This window comes from Annulohypoxylon truncatum (genome assembly GCF_022578515.1).
Source record: "Annulohypoxylon truncatum strain CBS 140777 unplaced genomic scaffold F4807scaffold_14, whole genome shotgun sequence".
Classification (NCBI taxonomy): Eukaryota; Fungi; Ascomycota; class Sordariomycetes; order Xylariales; family Hypoxylaceae; genus Annulohypoxylon; species Annulohypoxylon truncatum.
The window spans coordinates 121,013-135,778 of record NW_025953800.1 but is presented as its reverse complement, the minus strand read 5'-3'; the positions used below and the strand labels follow the sequence as shown (position 1 = coordinate 135,778).

At 49.2% G+C, this 14,766-nt stretch overlaps 4 protein-coding genes across 4 annotated transcripts; 3 read left to right on the top strand and 1 right to left on the bottom strand.

The window, feature by feature from the left end:
- Positions 1–325: 325 nt before the first annotated feature.
- F4807DRAFT_69613 (uncharacterized protein) lies at positions 326–3,429 on the top strand. Its single transcript, XM_048003363.1, has 3 exons — positions 326–871; positions 973–1,781; positions 1,843–3,429. Exons 1-3 carry the CDS (start codon positions 482–484, stop codon positions 2,825–2,827), a joined length of 2,184 nt encoding a protein of 727 aa, XP_047854612.1. The 5' UTR covers positions 326–481; the 3' UTR covers positions 2,828–3,429.
- A 1,231-nt stretch (positions 3,430–4,660) lies between these two features.
- Positions 4,661–5,917, top strand: F4807DRAFT_451445 (Golgi phosphoprotein 3; the record flags this gene model as incomplete). Its single annotated transcript, XM_048000237.1, has 4 exons — positions 4,661–4,912; positions 4,980–5,226; positions 5,317–5,768; positions 5,828–5,917. 4 exons carry the CDS (start codon positions 4,661–4,663, stop codon positions 5,915–5,917), a joined length of 1,041 nt encoding a protein of 346 aa, XP_047854611.1.
- A 422-nt stretch (positions 5,918–6,339) lies between these two features.
- On the bottom strand, positions 6,340–8,701 carry F4807DRAFT_69606 (uncharacterized protein). The gene is made up of 2 exons (XM_048003362.1): positions 8,644–8,701; positions 6,340–8,465 (listed from the first exon to the last, which is right to left on the bottom strand). Exon 2 carries the CDS (start codon positions 8,259–8,261, stop codon positions 6,897–6,899), a length of 1,365 nt encoding a protein of 454 aa, XP_047854610.1. The 5' UTR covers positions 8,262–8,465; positions 8,644–8,701; the 3' UTR covers positions 6,340–6,896.
- A 3,096-nt stretch (positions 8,702–11,797) lies between these two features.
- Positions 11,798–14,661, top strand: F4807DRAFT_451443 (HPC2-domain-containing protein; the record flags this gene model as incomplete). Its single annotated transcript, XM_048000236.1, has 3 exons — positions 11,798–13,488; positions 13,545–13,799; positions 14,562–14,661. 3 exons carry the CDS (start codon positions 11,798–11,800, stop codon positions 14,659–14,661), a joined length of 2,046 nt encoding a protein of 681 aa, XP_047854609.1.
- Between the last annotated feature and the right edge of the window lie 105 nt (positions 14,662–14,766).

Here is a 14,766-nt window from a genome sequence, read left to right as displayed (position 1 = left end):
ATCGTTAAGAATGGCACAAATATGCACATACTTATGACCTTCAGAGTCCATAGCTCTTTCGGTACTTTTAATAGTAACTAACACGACTTCCTAGCTGCTTCCAAGTCGCTTCCAAGTCGCTTCCCAGCTTACATTGAGCCTGGTATTGCTTGCCGTGCTTGATCTGGACGATAAGGCGATAAGAATCGATGGCGGCAGCCACAGAAGTATAAGCAGGAAGCCACACCGTAACCGGTAAGGCGTAATGACGATCGGTGGGTCACGCTAGATATTGTCCCCCTCTTAGCTCTCAGATTTTCCTTTTTCCCTCCCGCACCCATACACAGCCCACAATCCACACTGGGCTGACTGGGCATAAATTGACGAGTACCGATACTGCAATAAGAACTTGCATCTCACGAAGATTCCCCGGATATCCGCCGACAACTTGCCGTCATTAGTCCTTGTTCGCGACGCGCTCTTTTAAGAGCTGATGATCTAGATGGCATCATACCCAGATCCATCTGCCGGCGACGAGCCAACTCCCATTTCGGCAACCCAACCCACAACCGTGCATCAACCACAACAAGCACAACAGCAGCAGCATGAGTATGATGGCTTGCCTTCACCAGTCGCTGTACCGGCAACTACTGTCGCACATCATGGACTCCAAATCTTGCAAGCTGCGTCTGCAGCTCCTTCAACTCCAGGACCAGATCCCGCCGAATTAGCCCAACAGTATGCGCAATCTGCCACAATGCAGATGGGTGATCCTCAATTCGCTCCCCCGCCTCCTCAGCCGATCGACACATCCGTCGCGGCATCGCCTGCGTCCCAGAAAGTCACGCGTCTACGCCGTGCTTGCGACATGTGCAGCCAGCGAAAGGTGAAGGTAATTACGCTTCTCCCTCTTCTTAATACCAATGGTTCACGGCGTATCTTGTATGCTATGTACTTTGTACTTCAAAATAATCTAACAACGTCAATGAATAGTGCGACGAAAGTGGTCCGCCGTGTAAGCCATGCTCCGATCTGCAAGTCGAATGCACATTCAATCGAACTATGAAGCGGCGCGGTCCGCCGAACAAGCACGCCGAAGCTGCCAGACTAGCAAAGCGACCACGTAACGACGATGTGTCCCCAGCTCCGCATCATGCAGCCGAGACTTTGGTTTCAATCGCTGCTCATAACGGCCAGACTGTGGGTGGATTAGACGCCGAGACTATTGCTCCCTGGGGTATCTTGGAGCTACTCGTTGACGATTTCTTCACCTACATACACCCCCTTATGCCATTTCCTCACGAGCCGACCTTCCGCGCAGCATTTGCTAGCCGCATGGATAAAACTAGCAGTGAGTTTCTGGCGTTGGTTGCTAGTATGGTTGGAGTCTTAGTCGCCTCGTTTCCTCGAAGTGCACGGTCTCATCTCAAGGCCCAGCATAGTACAGGGCTATTCCCGTCCGCAGTGGCCATGATCGACCACTGCCGCGTTATTGCAGTGGAGGCTCGGGGCGCTCAGTTTATGATAAAGGATCATATGAGCGTCGATATCGCCGCGACAAGCTATTTCCTAGGCCTTGCCGCAGCCCATACACTACAGTGGAGATTGTGCAAGCGATTCTTTACGGAGACTATGACTTTCTGCAGAGAGCTGCTTGGTAATTATCAGCAAAGTGGTCCTACTGTAACACAACAGATCCCCGGTCTGACACAAATGGCCAATGCTTCAGCTAATGGACCTATCGATCATATAAAGGATCAGATTAGCAAGCGCATCTTCTGGGTTATGGTTGCCGGTGTTAGGTAAGGCCCCTTAACTACAGAGGACTCCATACTATGCGTGGTCGGACTAATTCCGATATAGATCGATGACTCAACTAGGAGTATCTATTAACGAGATACCTTTACCTCCTCCCACCTCTCAGGAACCATATCCTGAGCAACCTATCGAGGTGGATGATGAATTCATCTACGCGGGTCAAATTCTTGCCCAACCGGAGGGTACCGTTTCTCTTATTACCGGGTTTAACCGCAATATCCGTATTTACATGACCATGAACGAATTGGTTGGCGTGGACATGTGTTACGGAATCAATTTCTTCGATTGGACCGCGCAGAAGAACATTCTTAGCAACGGACTGGCGACTGCTAAGCAAGCTGCTGATGACTTACCTCCTGAACTTCAAGTGAAGACGCATAACCTACAGCATCTTCAAAACCACACTATGGGCCTCGACGATTTGGATCTAGAATACTATCCACCTGCTCTTCCCCTTACGAAACCAGCCAATGATCTACGGCGCGTTTTTGCGGAACAGCCTTTGCGCCGGCGGCACCTCCAATTTGAGATCCAAAAAGCCAATATTCAGCTGTCGCAGCTTGCTACACGCTCATACTTCGTTGAGCGGTACCTTAACCTACGAGATATTCGCCGCGCCGATCCTAATTTTGCCGAGAGAGCGAAGACGGAGGAGAAAGATGACCGAGACAGTATGATGGAGAATGAACGAGAATTAATTGTACAGAATCTCGTCACCGTGCTGGCATCTATTAGCCAGCGTAATATGGAACCAAATGGTTGTTCCCTCATCAACAAGATCAGACAGGTAGCCAGCACGTTGGTGGAGGACACCAATTCGGAGCGTAAGGGACCAGTTGTAGCTAAGGCTAAGGAGTATCTCAACGGTTTCCTGGACATCCTTATGAAACTGGAGAAGATCGGTGCAGCGCCTAGAGCTGAGACAATGACTCCTCAAGACGAGGAGGAAGAACTGCGAAGTTGGACGAGCCTTAGGGAGTACCAATCACAGTTCCTGACAAGTGGTGGATTCTTAGGTGACGGCTATTAGTACCAACCGGCCTGGTAATCGTCTGCATATTCGTTGCAAAATTAATGCTTTTACGAAAAATATACCCGAACTTCGCTTCATTCCTGTCGGGTATTCTTGCATAGCAGGAACGCCGGAAACACCTAGCTCACCTGAAAACATGGAAGAAAGTTACCCCATGATCAAGGTTGACTTTGAGGCTAAATAATATTTGCTCGCGACACTGTATATAGCTCTGCTTTTCGACGAAGCCATTATGTGGCACACTTTACGCGGATACTGCGGGGACGCCTGAATCGATGAATTCACGTAACACTGCACTCGTTGCATGCTTATCTCTTAAGTGATATTACAGATGAAGTGTTTGTAGTATGTAATTATGAATTCGATGCTTTAGTTATATGGTTTATGGTTTTATTATAACCAAGTCTCTAAGAGCGACAAACTATTAATGATGCGTTGAAATGAGGTACGAACTTAGACCATTTATGGGCACTGAAGCCAGTGGGAAACGCTGCTGATCATGCTAATCATTGACTCTTCTAATTCAAGCTTAAACCAACTGAAACAGAATGCTACAGTGACACGGTCCCCGTTTTGAGATTGTAGAGGTTGGATTATTGTTAGATCAAATCGAGATTCCGTCAAGTGGTAGAACTGATAAACTATTATACTATATGCATTTACCTAAAAGAGATGCACTTTTCTGAATGGTTTGATGCATATCAGATCAGATGAGGCTGAGTAGACGGATGAGGGAATACTCAGATGTGGCGGTGCAACTGTCTCGAAGTCTTCCATACAACTAGGACGGCCCTAGCAGCCCAGTGGACCTTAGGGGATTGGGACTTTGAAGGGACGCTAAGGCAGGCAAGGGTTAGCGCGGGAAATTGAATGAACCAAGGCTGCAGGTGTCCTAAGAAAGAAAATGATGCACAGCAATTTTAAGAAGTCCGTCCACCGATTTGCACCGATTTCACTGCACTGATTGCACTGATTAGACTGATTACCTACACTGATTGCAGCGACTGCACTGACGGTTGCTGTTGGTTGTCACTTGCCAGACTTCAGAAGGAAAAAAAGTACACATGTGTTTTTTCTAATCGTTAGATTATTAGGCAGAGGCTCACACGACCATTTTCAACCTTTGTCATATTATCTTCAATCCCGTCTTCTTGTTTATTTATTTTCTTCTTCTTTTCTTTCCCCTTCCCCTTAACCTCTGATTATCGACGACAAACATCGGATCAATCAGAAGTTGGAGAGTCACATAACGAACGAGAAGAAAAAAAAAGACGAAGGGCGTTATCTGGCAGCAATTCTCTTGTCAACTTCATACCAGATACCACAAATACCCAGATACCCAGATAGCCGTCGAGAAAATTGTATTATCAAGGGATAATTTCGGGTCGCATCCACCATCTAGGCTGCTAGGCATTTCTGACCATTCTAGGACCATTACAGCAAGACCGTGGCTTAGGGGGGATTAACGGATTAACGCCAGATCCACCTTCAAGTCAGCCTCCTACAGTTTCTCAACTGCTTTAACTGCTTTAACTGCTACGGTACGTGCCAGGGATCGAGAGGAAAGGAGTCAAGACGAAGAAAAAAAAATAATTACGCGAAAACAACCTGTCCATATTCAACAACGGTGCTTACCAATTGCAACGCCCAGCACCAGCAAATCATCCCTTTCAGGTCGAGAACAATACTCTAATCACCATATTTGATGCACTAGGGGAATCTTGGGACGTTTATCTTACGCGACAATAATCGGAGTACCGCTACTACCATCCACTACAACATCCTGAAGTCGAAGGAGAAACAAGCATCAAGAGAGAAAAAAAACATAATATGTCGTCGGGACTGACGAGACGTCGTGGAGCTGGTGGCGGTACAGCCACCGAAGATGCCAATGGAATCAGTCGCTCCGGCTCATCTCAGAATGTACGCGACAGCGCCCCTGAGACGAGTTACGAGAATAGCGAGAATGGCCACAAGATTGCATTCGACCCGCGCGATATTAGCGAAAGCGCCGAGAGGAGTAAGCAGCCGAAACTAACCTTGATGGAAGAGGTTATATTGCTAGGGCTCAAAGATAAACAGGTATGAATAAATACGAACCCGACCAAAACAAAAACAACAATGCTGACGGCACATGCGACCTTCATAGGGCTATCTCTCCTTTTGGAACGATAACATCAGCTACGCATTACGCGGCTGCATTGTCCTCGAACTCGCTTTCCGCGGTCGCATCGCCATGCAAAAGGATCCCTCTAGACGGCGATTTCCCCTAGCCGACCGGACAATCGAAGTCATCGATGATACCCTCACTGGCGAGGTGCTACTAGATGAGGCTTTGAAGATGATGAAGCAGAGCGAGAAGATGAGCGTAAGCTCGTGGATCGACCTGATGAGCGGTATGCAATATCACCTACACGCGATTTGACCCGTCCTGATCCGTTCTGATCCGTTCCCGACTTTACTGACCGCGGCTTCTTACCCGATAGGCGAAACATGGAACCTCATGAAGATCGGTTACCAACTAAAGCAGGTTCGCGAGCGTCTGTGCAAGGGTCTCGTCGATAAGGGTATCCTTCGCACCGAGAAGCGCAACTTCCTTCTCTTCGACATGGCCACTCATCCCGTCGCGGACGGCGGCGCGAAAGACGAGATCCGACGGCGCGTTAGGAACGTTTTAACTCAGCGCACCGTCGTCTTGCCCGCCTCGCAGTTCCTGCCCGAGAATCTCGAGTTCCGATATATCCGTACCATCTCGATGGTTTGCGCCGCATATGCAGCTAATGTCTTGGAGAACGCCTTGAGCACGCTAGGCCACGAGGCACGAGAGCGCGCCTTCACCCAGACCGACGAGCTACTCGCCGAGTACTCTCAGTTCCCCTTCGGAAGAAAGACCGGCTCTACTGGCATCGGAGCTAACCTACCCCAAGTTATTTCTGAGGTGAGCGCCTCCTAAACGACTCTTCCAATAACGAATATGCTAACCCAAATTGTGTATAGGAGGTGAATAATGCTAAGGAGAAGGAACTCCAACTCGAAGTCGTTGCCGCCTGCTTAAGCGTCTTCACTCGCCTCGACTCACTTCTATAAACCTGGGCTTGGCCTATTTTTAAATCCCTTCTACTTGTACGAAACGCAATAGAGCCGGCATTCACATTTCGTCGACCGCACTACATTCGGCAACAAACCCACCATCAACCCACTTATCCTGGCCTCCCCCGACTCGACCTGATTTCCATCTTCACCCGACCCTTGACCCCCGATAATGTCGAGAGCTGACTGGAAAATAACCGTTCTGGATTAGAAAACGGGGCGGATTCCAAGAACATGCACGCATGCCCACACCATCAACCGTGACACACCGCATCACACCATACCATGCCATAGCAACTACATCTAAACGATATAGAGCAATGACAACTTCGAAATTCTTTTAAGCATGGGGGATTCCTTCGGGCCGAAAAAAAACATTAGGGAGGAAGCAGAGAGCAAGGAGAGAGTTGCTAGCTGAGGAGAAAAAGCTCTTTACGGTTTTAACGCCCACAGGCACAGGCAAAAAAGCAAGGAAAGAAGGGGGGGTTCAATCATGTCATTTCTCGACCGTGTTGTAATAGTCTAAAAATTCATGGATTTTTTTTTCTCTCGGCGTTGACCCCTTTTCTCTCCCCCTTACGATATGATCGCTTGCTTTAGCTTGCTTGGTGGTTTTAATTTTCTGGCTATCAGGTATTCCATTGTCCGTTTATTCCTTGTGTAGGGGTTTGGGGATTTATTTGGGAGGGCGTGGTGATGCGTAGGCGCTCGCGTCTGTTGTCACATATAACATCCATGATATGGTAGGGGTGAGGTGCCCTCTACTGGTTGATTGAATTCATGATCTTAGTATTTTAAAAACTTATGGGTGTCTTCACGTAGCAAAAGTCGTATCTTGACCGTTATTCGTAGCTATCATCTCACGTCTGTCCATCCATAACTTCACGAGCCGAAGCTCGTATATCCATCCAGTCCGTCCGTCCCAATCGTATCCTCATCCTCATCCTCATTCTTATTCCTCTTCTTACTCCCCCTCTCACGCCTTCCCCCGCCTTAACCTCTCCTTCCAACCGCCCTTCTCAAACAACCAAATAGCCTCCACAGCAAACGCCCTCGCGCTCCTATGTCCGCGCCCCTCCTCCGTCCCCGCCTCCTCGTACAAACTCCGCAGCACCGCCCCCTCCTCCACCTCATCCCAGATCCCCCTCGCCAGCGCATCATGCGGACCCCCGAACTCGGCGCGGCCTAGCCGGTACAAGATCCGGCCCAGCGTCTGGTACGCGACGCACCGCTGCCCGGGAACCGCGCTGCGGCACAGGCGCGCCAGCTCGCGCACCGTGTACCCCGCCGCCTCGGGCGCCTCGCCGTGGTGGTGCAGGCCCTTCGTCGTGGGCACGGAGCGCGAGATCCGCGGCGGTAAGAGCTCGCCCCGGAAATTGAAGCGCAGGGCGGAGACGGGGAGAGAGGATTGCGAGGGGTGGTAGGGCGAGTCGTAGTCTGCGGCTGAGTTGGGAGTGGGGATGGGCGCCATCCAGGCTAATTTCGAGGGGTCGGCGGGAAGGGACGGGAAGTATTTGGTGTGTAGCTTGGAGAGGAAGTCCGGGTCTGAGGGGTCGATGGAGGGGTTCGGGGGGTGCGGCCAGTGTGGTTTGGGCTGGGGTTCGGCGGCGGCGGTGGGAGGGTTGGGTGTGGTGTCGGTGGAGGAGTTGGTATTGGTGTTGGTGGTGGTGGCGGATGGAGGCGCTGGTTGAGGTTTGGGTATTGTTGCTGCTTCTTCGTCTTCTTCGTCTGCTACCGTTGCCCAGCGTACGCGTTTGGAGCTATCGGTGCTCGCTGGCTCTGCTTGGCCTTGCTCTGCGGACTCGTTCTTTGCTGTGCTGCTACCAGGCTGCGCTGACGTATCTTCTACTCGTATTTCAGGAGGTTCCTGTGCTGGCTTTGGGACGGCGGAAGGGGCATCTTGCGACGTAGATTCGGGGAGATTGAAGGGGTCATTCTTCTTAGGTTCGTCCAGATTGGCGCGCTTGAGGAGCATCTCGAGTACCGACGGATCTAGGCCGTTAAACAGCTCCTGCCTAGCAGCCTCGATCTCTTCCGGCGACATAGAATCCAGCTTCTCATTGTTCTCGAGATCTATCGTCCGCTTCTCGACCGATTTGAAGTCTTTGCCCGAAGCCGGTTGTGCGTCTCGAGTAGGAGCAAACAGATCTTTTGATGTTGTGGATGTCTGTGGTTTCTCCCCTTCGGTGCCCGCGCTCTGTCGCTTCTGTTTGAATGCTGATATCCTCGTTCGCTTTTTGTGTTCTGGAAATCCGGTTGTTGTTGACTTAATCTGAGGGAAGCTTGGAGCCTTGGGCTCGGTCGCCTCCTTCTCATGGATATCCGAGATAAGGAAATTCATGATTTCTGCCTGGGTAGACAACACGGCAACCTTCAGTATCTATGGCAAGCAGGGGGTAAAGGTAGTGTCGTAATGTTGGACTGTGACTGAATTAAAAATGGTAGGATATAAGATGTAACTAAGAAATCGGGACTAAGCCAATGAACATTTTCAATGTTGACGTAACAGCCACTAGGATTACTATAAGTGGGCTCATAAATGTACCTGTGGCTGATGTGTCAATAGTGTTGCGTTAGCGCGTTTATAGATAACTTTTGGAGTTTCTAGAACGAAGAAGCGCGGAAGAACGCTTAGTGAACCAATCAGAGAGGATCGGCCCGCGTCTCATTGCAACGGGAATGAGAAACACGAAAATTAAGCTGAAACTTAAAAAGGTACGTACCGAAAGGGTGCATGACTCCGATTCCTTTGATAATTACTGGGTATTATTTCTATTTCATGCACATGGTTTAATGGAATATCTACTTATACCTACATAGATAGAATTCATGCTAGCTACCTACGTGTTCAAGAATAACGGACTTGGCCGTGGTTGGGCCACTATCCGAAACAGGTCATGGATAGAAGTGGTACAGATTAACGACGTGAGAAACGATGTACACCACATTTAGATTTGTTGTACAGTCGTAATACGACATGGAGATGCTTACCAAGGTAATACCCTATATAAGTATCTGACAATAAAGAGTTACGATACTGTCAGATGAATTTATACTAGTAGGGGCAACACCGAAAAAACACCAGTGTCGCATGGTGCTTTATCAAGAGTCAAATGCAACCCCGCCCTCCTGTTGCTGTGAATGCTGCATAAAAGGAAGATATACGCTCTGATTCTCAACTCTCACCCAAGCTCATTGAAGATGAAAAGACTATATCCCCGGCATGTGACAGCTAATTCAACAAAAGAGAAACATATGCATCGGTGTAGATGTTTGCTTCTTTATAACATATGTGCATTTGTTACAGTCAAATAGGTACATCCTAATAATAGACGTGGTGTAAAAGGCTATATCCCTGTTTTCTATATTGACATATCTTAGTAAGCAGTGCTTTTGTGTACAGAATTCTCTATTATCTAATAGGCTCAATATACCCCATGTCATTATCGCGGCTATCTTGCGTCAACCGTCCTGCCGTCTAAGTGGGTCTTGTGAGACTTTGGGATTATGAAACCAAGGTACGTACCCCGCTCTATTCTCTATTCCCACCCACAGTTCGGCGGAGAGGGAGGCTCAAGCTGCATGAAATTGAACAGTTCCCCACTCTCACTGCCTTTTTAAGTTTGCCGACTGTTCGGCTCATCCAACCCGGCGCTACCTATTCAAGGAAAGTACATCTGCAGCTGTACCTGACCGCATACCACATATGTACACGTCCATTCTTAGAGCTACCTTAACTAAGACATATTAATCATGACCTATGCGGGAGGCAGGGACTTTCAAGATCTGAGGTAGATGACGACTTCCCTAGATAACCCCTTCGACAACGAAGCGACAAGAGAGTTTTTCAGCCGACGGGAACCCTGCACTTACCTAATTAAGTAAGTAAATCAAGTACGTTGGACACCTATCTCGTACAGTGTTTGACCCAGTGTTAGCGGACGGCACATATAATGTTTATTTTATCAAGTTGTAACTTGAATGTACCTCGGATTGTCAGGGCCCAGCCACATCTGGAATTTTTAGTTGGTCACGTCCCGCTGAGCGGTCAATAATAGTCCAACTGGCAAGCTCCTAGTTTCTATTGCTAGTAGCTTGAAGGTTACGCGACCCGATCCTTCGTATCTTTTCGTCCGGTCGCCCACGGTTGCCCCCCCTTTCCAAGCAAAGTTCCAGTGTATTACAGAACCCCTGGCACGTCTTTCACGGGTCTTTTATGTCTCCGTCTCTCTTTTGTACACATTATTACTTGCCTATCACGAACCAAGAACCCGCGAACCCCCTCTCCCCCCCGACTTTCCGTCTTCAGAAGCTTGAAGCTAGAAGCTAGAAGGCAGAAAGACCAGAAGCCTAAGGCAAACCTAGGGCCACCTCATCACTCCGAAGTGTCATACGCCCACCCTCCTAACCATATCTTACCCTTCTAGGTTTGATGGTTTCCTTGATGTTCTAGTCTGGTTCCTTAGATATTTCCCCTTTGGTATAATTATCAGGCTCCATCGTCATCCCCCCCGATAAAGCTCAGGCCAAATGTCCAGAGTCATAGTTCCTTTTCCCCCCGGTCTCAGCCGTCCCAGTCCAATCCGCACCCTAGTCGGATGACTTTTTTTTTTCTTTCGCGATCTAATGCCTATGCGCCTAATAATTATCTCTCTTCCCTTTTCCACCCCCCATCATTGCATTGTAACAGTTCCCCTTGAATTCCTAGTTGTTCCAATGACACCCCCAGGCTTACCTAGTTCCGATCTCTAATTCGATTTTTTTAATAATAAAATTTCCCGCTCAACTCTCATTTCTAGCTAGCTGAATGGCCCCGATTTTTCTCGCCTTGTTGGAGAATAATTACCATTAACCATTTCCCAATCCCAATCCAAAACTGAAAAATAGTAGCCATCCCCATTCCCTCATTCCCCCATCCCTCCCGCAATCTTTTGCAACTTTACAATTCTTCCTCTTTTCTCCTACTTTTTCTTCACAACAAAGATGAGTTTATCAAAATAAATCCATCTAATTCCATCACTTCTTCGCGACTTTTCATTTTATTTTTTATGTCATCTTGCGCAAAAAAGTCAAGTGCACTTAATTCGACTATTCTCGAGTGGCTTATACCACTATAATTACCATTTTTTCATCGGCAAAGTTTGGTACGGGCGGTCCGCATTGCGAAACATCTGCGCGATCTTGGTGAAGTTATTCAGAACCCGGACTCTCCATCTCCCATCTCCAAGGCCGCACCGACCACACGATTTCGAGGTCACGTTACCCAATAGCGTGTACGTACTTCTGTACAACAACGATCCACTTGAGCCACTTGAGACTTTCACCACTCGCCCCTTCTAGGCGAATTAGTCAATCGGTTACAGTACACGGTCACCCTTTTCGCGTACCTGCCTACTCCTTGCTGTAGCTGAGACCACGTGCCTCCACCCGCGCCTGCTCAATCACGTAGCGCTCAACCGAGTTAGCTTCATCAGAATAGTCGGCAACCAGTAAAAAGATACATAAGATACATATGTACATTTACCGGATTGGCCAATTCTAACTCTTTTGACTCTATAGAAGAGAATTAGGCTTCTCTAAACAGTGGGAATTAGGCGCGACAGTTACGACGGGAGTTTTATCTTTCTCCAATTGCTCAGATAAATAAGCTGAAACACTTTTCGGTCTATTTATCTGAGATTTCCACTCACTTAAAAATTAAAGAAATTTTTAATTACAAATATTCTGACATCACATCACACATCACACACCACAACACCCCGGCCTAATACAATCAGACTATTAATAGGACAGTTCTACTGTCTAACTCTTTGTCTCATTTCACCTAACAGTCAGGGTTAGTGTCGAGGATCAGGGTTATATCAGCAGAACAACACGATGGCTGCGGGCTCTAGCAACGCCCCAGCGCGATACAGCTCATCGCCTGAGTTGTCAGACCCGCCCTCTATGTTATCGGCACCTGCATCGCCATCGGGGTATAATAGAGCAAAGAATGGAGGTGAACAGGATGAGATTGTGGTCGATCCCACCACGATCCGATATGATGGATCCGGCCAGCCTATGTTAACTAAGGACGGCTTACCAAGGAGGAAGCCTGGCCCGAAGCCGGGAACGAGAATCAACAAGCGGAGTAGTACGAATCCCGAGGAGGGAGAGAAGATCAAGCGGGTCCGGAAACAGAAAGAGAAAGATCCAAATGCACCAACCACGTCAAGGAGACGCAAGGTTACATCTCTGGATGGCGAGGCGAGTGAATCACGATCACGGGCTACTAGTGTCGCCGGAGGTACAAATACCGGAGCTACCGCCCCTTCGCGACAACCTAAGATCACTGAGATGGTCACCGGTCAAAATCAGAACCGATTAGAGCCGACTCCTCAGAGGGAAGTGAAACGTGAAAACATACTTGGATCCATGTCCAATATCCTAAACGCAGACCCTGAACCACCGCAACAATATTCTCGTCAACAATCGCAACAAGCTCAGCAGCAACCAACACGCCCAAGCGTGCCTTCACGGACTAGTGGTACAAATTACGACCCCATCCGCTCATCGAACTACGACCCGGTACGAGGAACGATGAGTTATTCTAACCCGATGGGATCTCCTCGTGGACCGTCTACTGGCGCAGGTATCGTCAACCGCGCAAGCGCATCTCCATCTATCGCGAGTCTTGTCGACCCGCCTGTGCCCAATATCATTTCGCCAGTTCCGTCGCACACATCTTTCACAAAGACTGCACAATCGCATTCTCAATCCCAACCTGGCCCTCATAAGGAGTCGAGCGCAATGCCTGAATCGCCTAATCCTTTCCGCAAAGAATTCATTCCCCCTCCGGCACCAAAACCTCCTGTGGCTGAGGCCAAGGAACCGAAGGAGGCTAAGGAGACTAAGAAGCCGGTGCCACCTCTGGCCCCTACTGCTATGTCCAAGATCGAAATTCGGCCGACGTCCATTACTACTATTGGTGGGGCCGGTTCGAAGAAACCGTCGCCGAAGAATCAGAGCACGGCATCTTCTCCTCGTGTGAATGCTCTGAAGGATACCCTTGCCCCTCTTCCTGCTGGACCCGAGCGCTCTATCCTTGACTTCGGCAAAGCGGAGCCGGGATCCGAGACGGATGCGCCATCCATCATCCTCAACGTTCCGCTCAATGGAGAGACGAACAAGTATATAAATTTTATGCGTATGGCCGAGGATCAGTATGGTTGGGACGCCCTTCACCCGCGGCAAGCCGAGCTCAAAGCGCGCAAGGCCCGTATTGCTGCGGCGTCCGCTGCGTTGGCTCAGAACGATTCCAGCCGTGAAGGAGACGAGATGTCGGTGGATGAATCTGATAATGAAGATTCCAATGTCGAGATGGGAGGTACCAGCGGACCTGACAAGGCCGCCGATGGCAAACCGGCAAAGAAGAAGAGACACTTCAAAGAGGACGAGTACGACAAAGACGACGACTTCGTCGATGATTCTGAACTGCTCTGGGAAGAACAAGCGGCGGCCAGTAGGGATGGCTTCTTCGTCTACTCCGGGCCCTTGGTGCCGGAGGTTGAGAAGCCGGAAACTGGACGGTATGTGCATCAATTACTGCTAATGATATGATTGAATTTATACTGATTGAATATAGTGGTGACGTACCCAAGAGAGGTCGAGGCTCGCGCGGTGGTCGTGGCGGTACCCGCGGAGCTGCTAGCGGCACGGGACGAGGCCGTGGTGGTGGCCCTGGATCTCGTGGAGGAGTGGTACGAAAACCCCGAATGACGAAGGCAGACAAGGCTCAGATGGACCGCGAGAAGGCCGAACGCGAGGCCACGCTATTAAAATCGGCGACCGGCGGATCATACAACGTCCTACACCCAGGCAGCCCGCAATTCGCGGGCTTGTAGGACTATGCTCAGTGGAGGAAGAGCTGGCAATGAAAATTTCACGTATGTAATATATGCACACAGAGCATGGGCGTTTGGCGACTTCCCTTTGATCGCGAGCGGCAGGCGTGGGATTAGAAGGTCTCGAACACTGGCTCGATGCTTAAGCTCCTATTTGTGTTGATACCATCATTGTTACGGCGCATGTGTGGAGTTGTGGAATTCGGCGTACCACTCGGTGACCTCAAATGGTTAGATTTGCTTTGGAAGACCGCACTCTGTAATATGCCAATAGTAGCATTGTGCTTCACCAGACTGTCAGTTCCAAGGTTGCCTACTAAAATGTGACTTGGTAGAATAATGAGAGTAAATGCAGCAAGGGACGTCTTTTAGCTAGTGCTGACCTGATCGTATGGGCTCAAGCTGGTTGGCCCATTATGTGATAGGTCCACTTTTAATAATGGGACCTAGTTCCTAGGTAGAAAGTCGGAATCACCCCTGAAGCTGGACTCTGGTTTCCAGACACGTCGCAATGGACTGCTTCTCCAGTCCGTCTCCTCGCTTACAAAGGATCTATATAGGCGGGTATCGATATATGGTTGGTCATGATTAGGGCTAGCCAAGATTGGCACGTAGCTATAAAACCCAAGTCTCTCGCCCACACTATTCTCCTTTGCCCCTTTTCCCCTCTCCTCTCTTCTCTTCTCCTTTTCTTTCCGCCCTACACTATTTTTCATCACTAATTCTATCTTCTCGGCTACCTTAAACTGGACTAAAAGACCTACTATTGAGTCCATATATCCCGCTAAAATGGCCTCATTACACCCCCTTTCCGCAGCTGCCTTGTTCTCACTCAAGGGCTACGTCGCCGTCGGTTAGGCTTCTACCCCTTTTTTCTGATGTTACCCTCTGCTGACAGACTCCACGCAGTGACCGGAGGCGGAACGGGCGTCGGATTGAGTAAGCCGGCCTCTGGATTCAAGC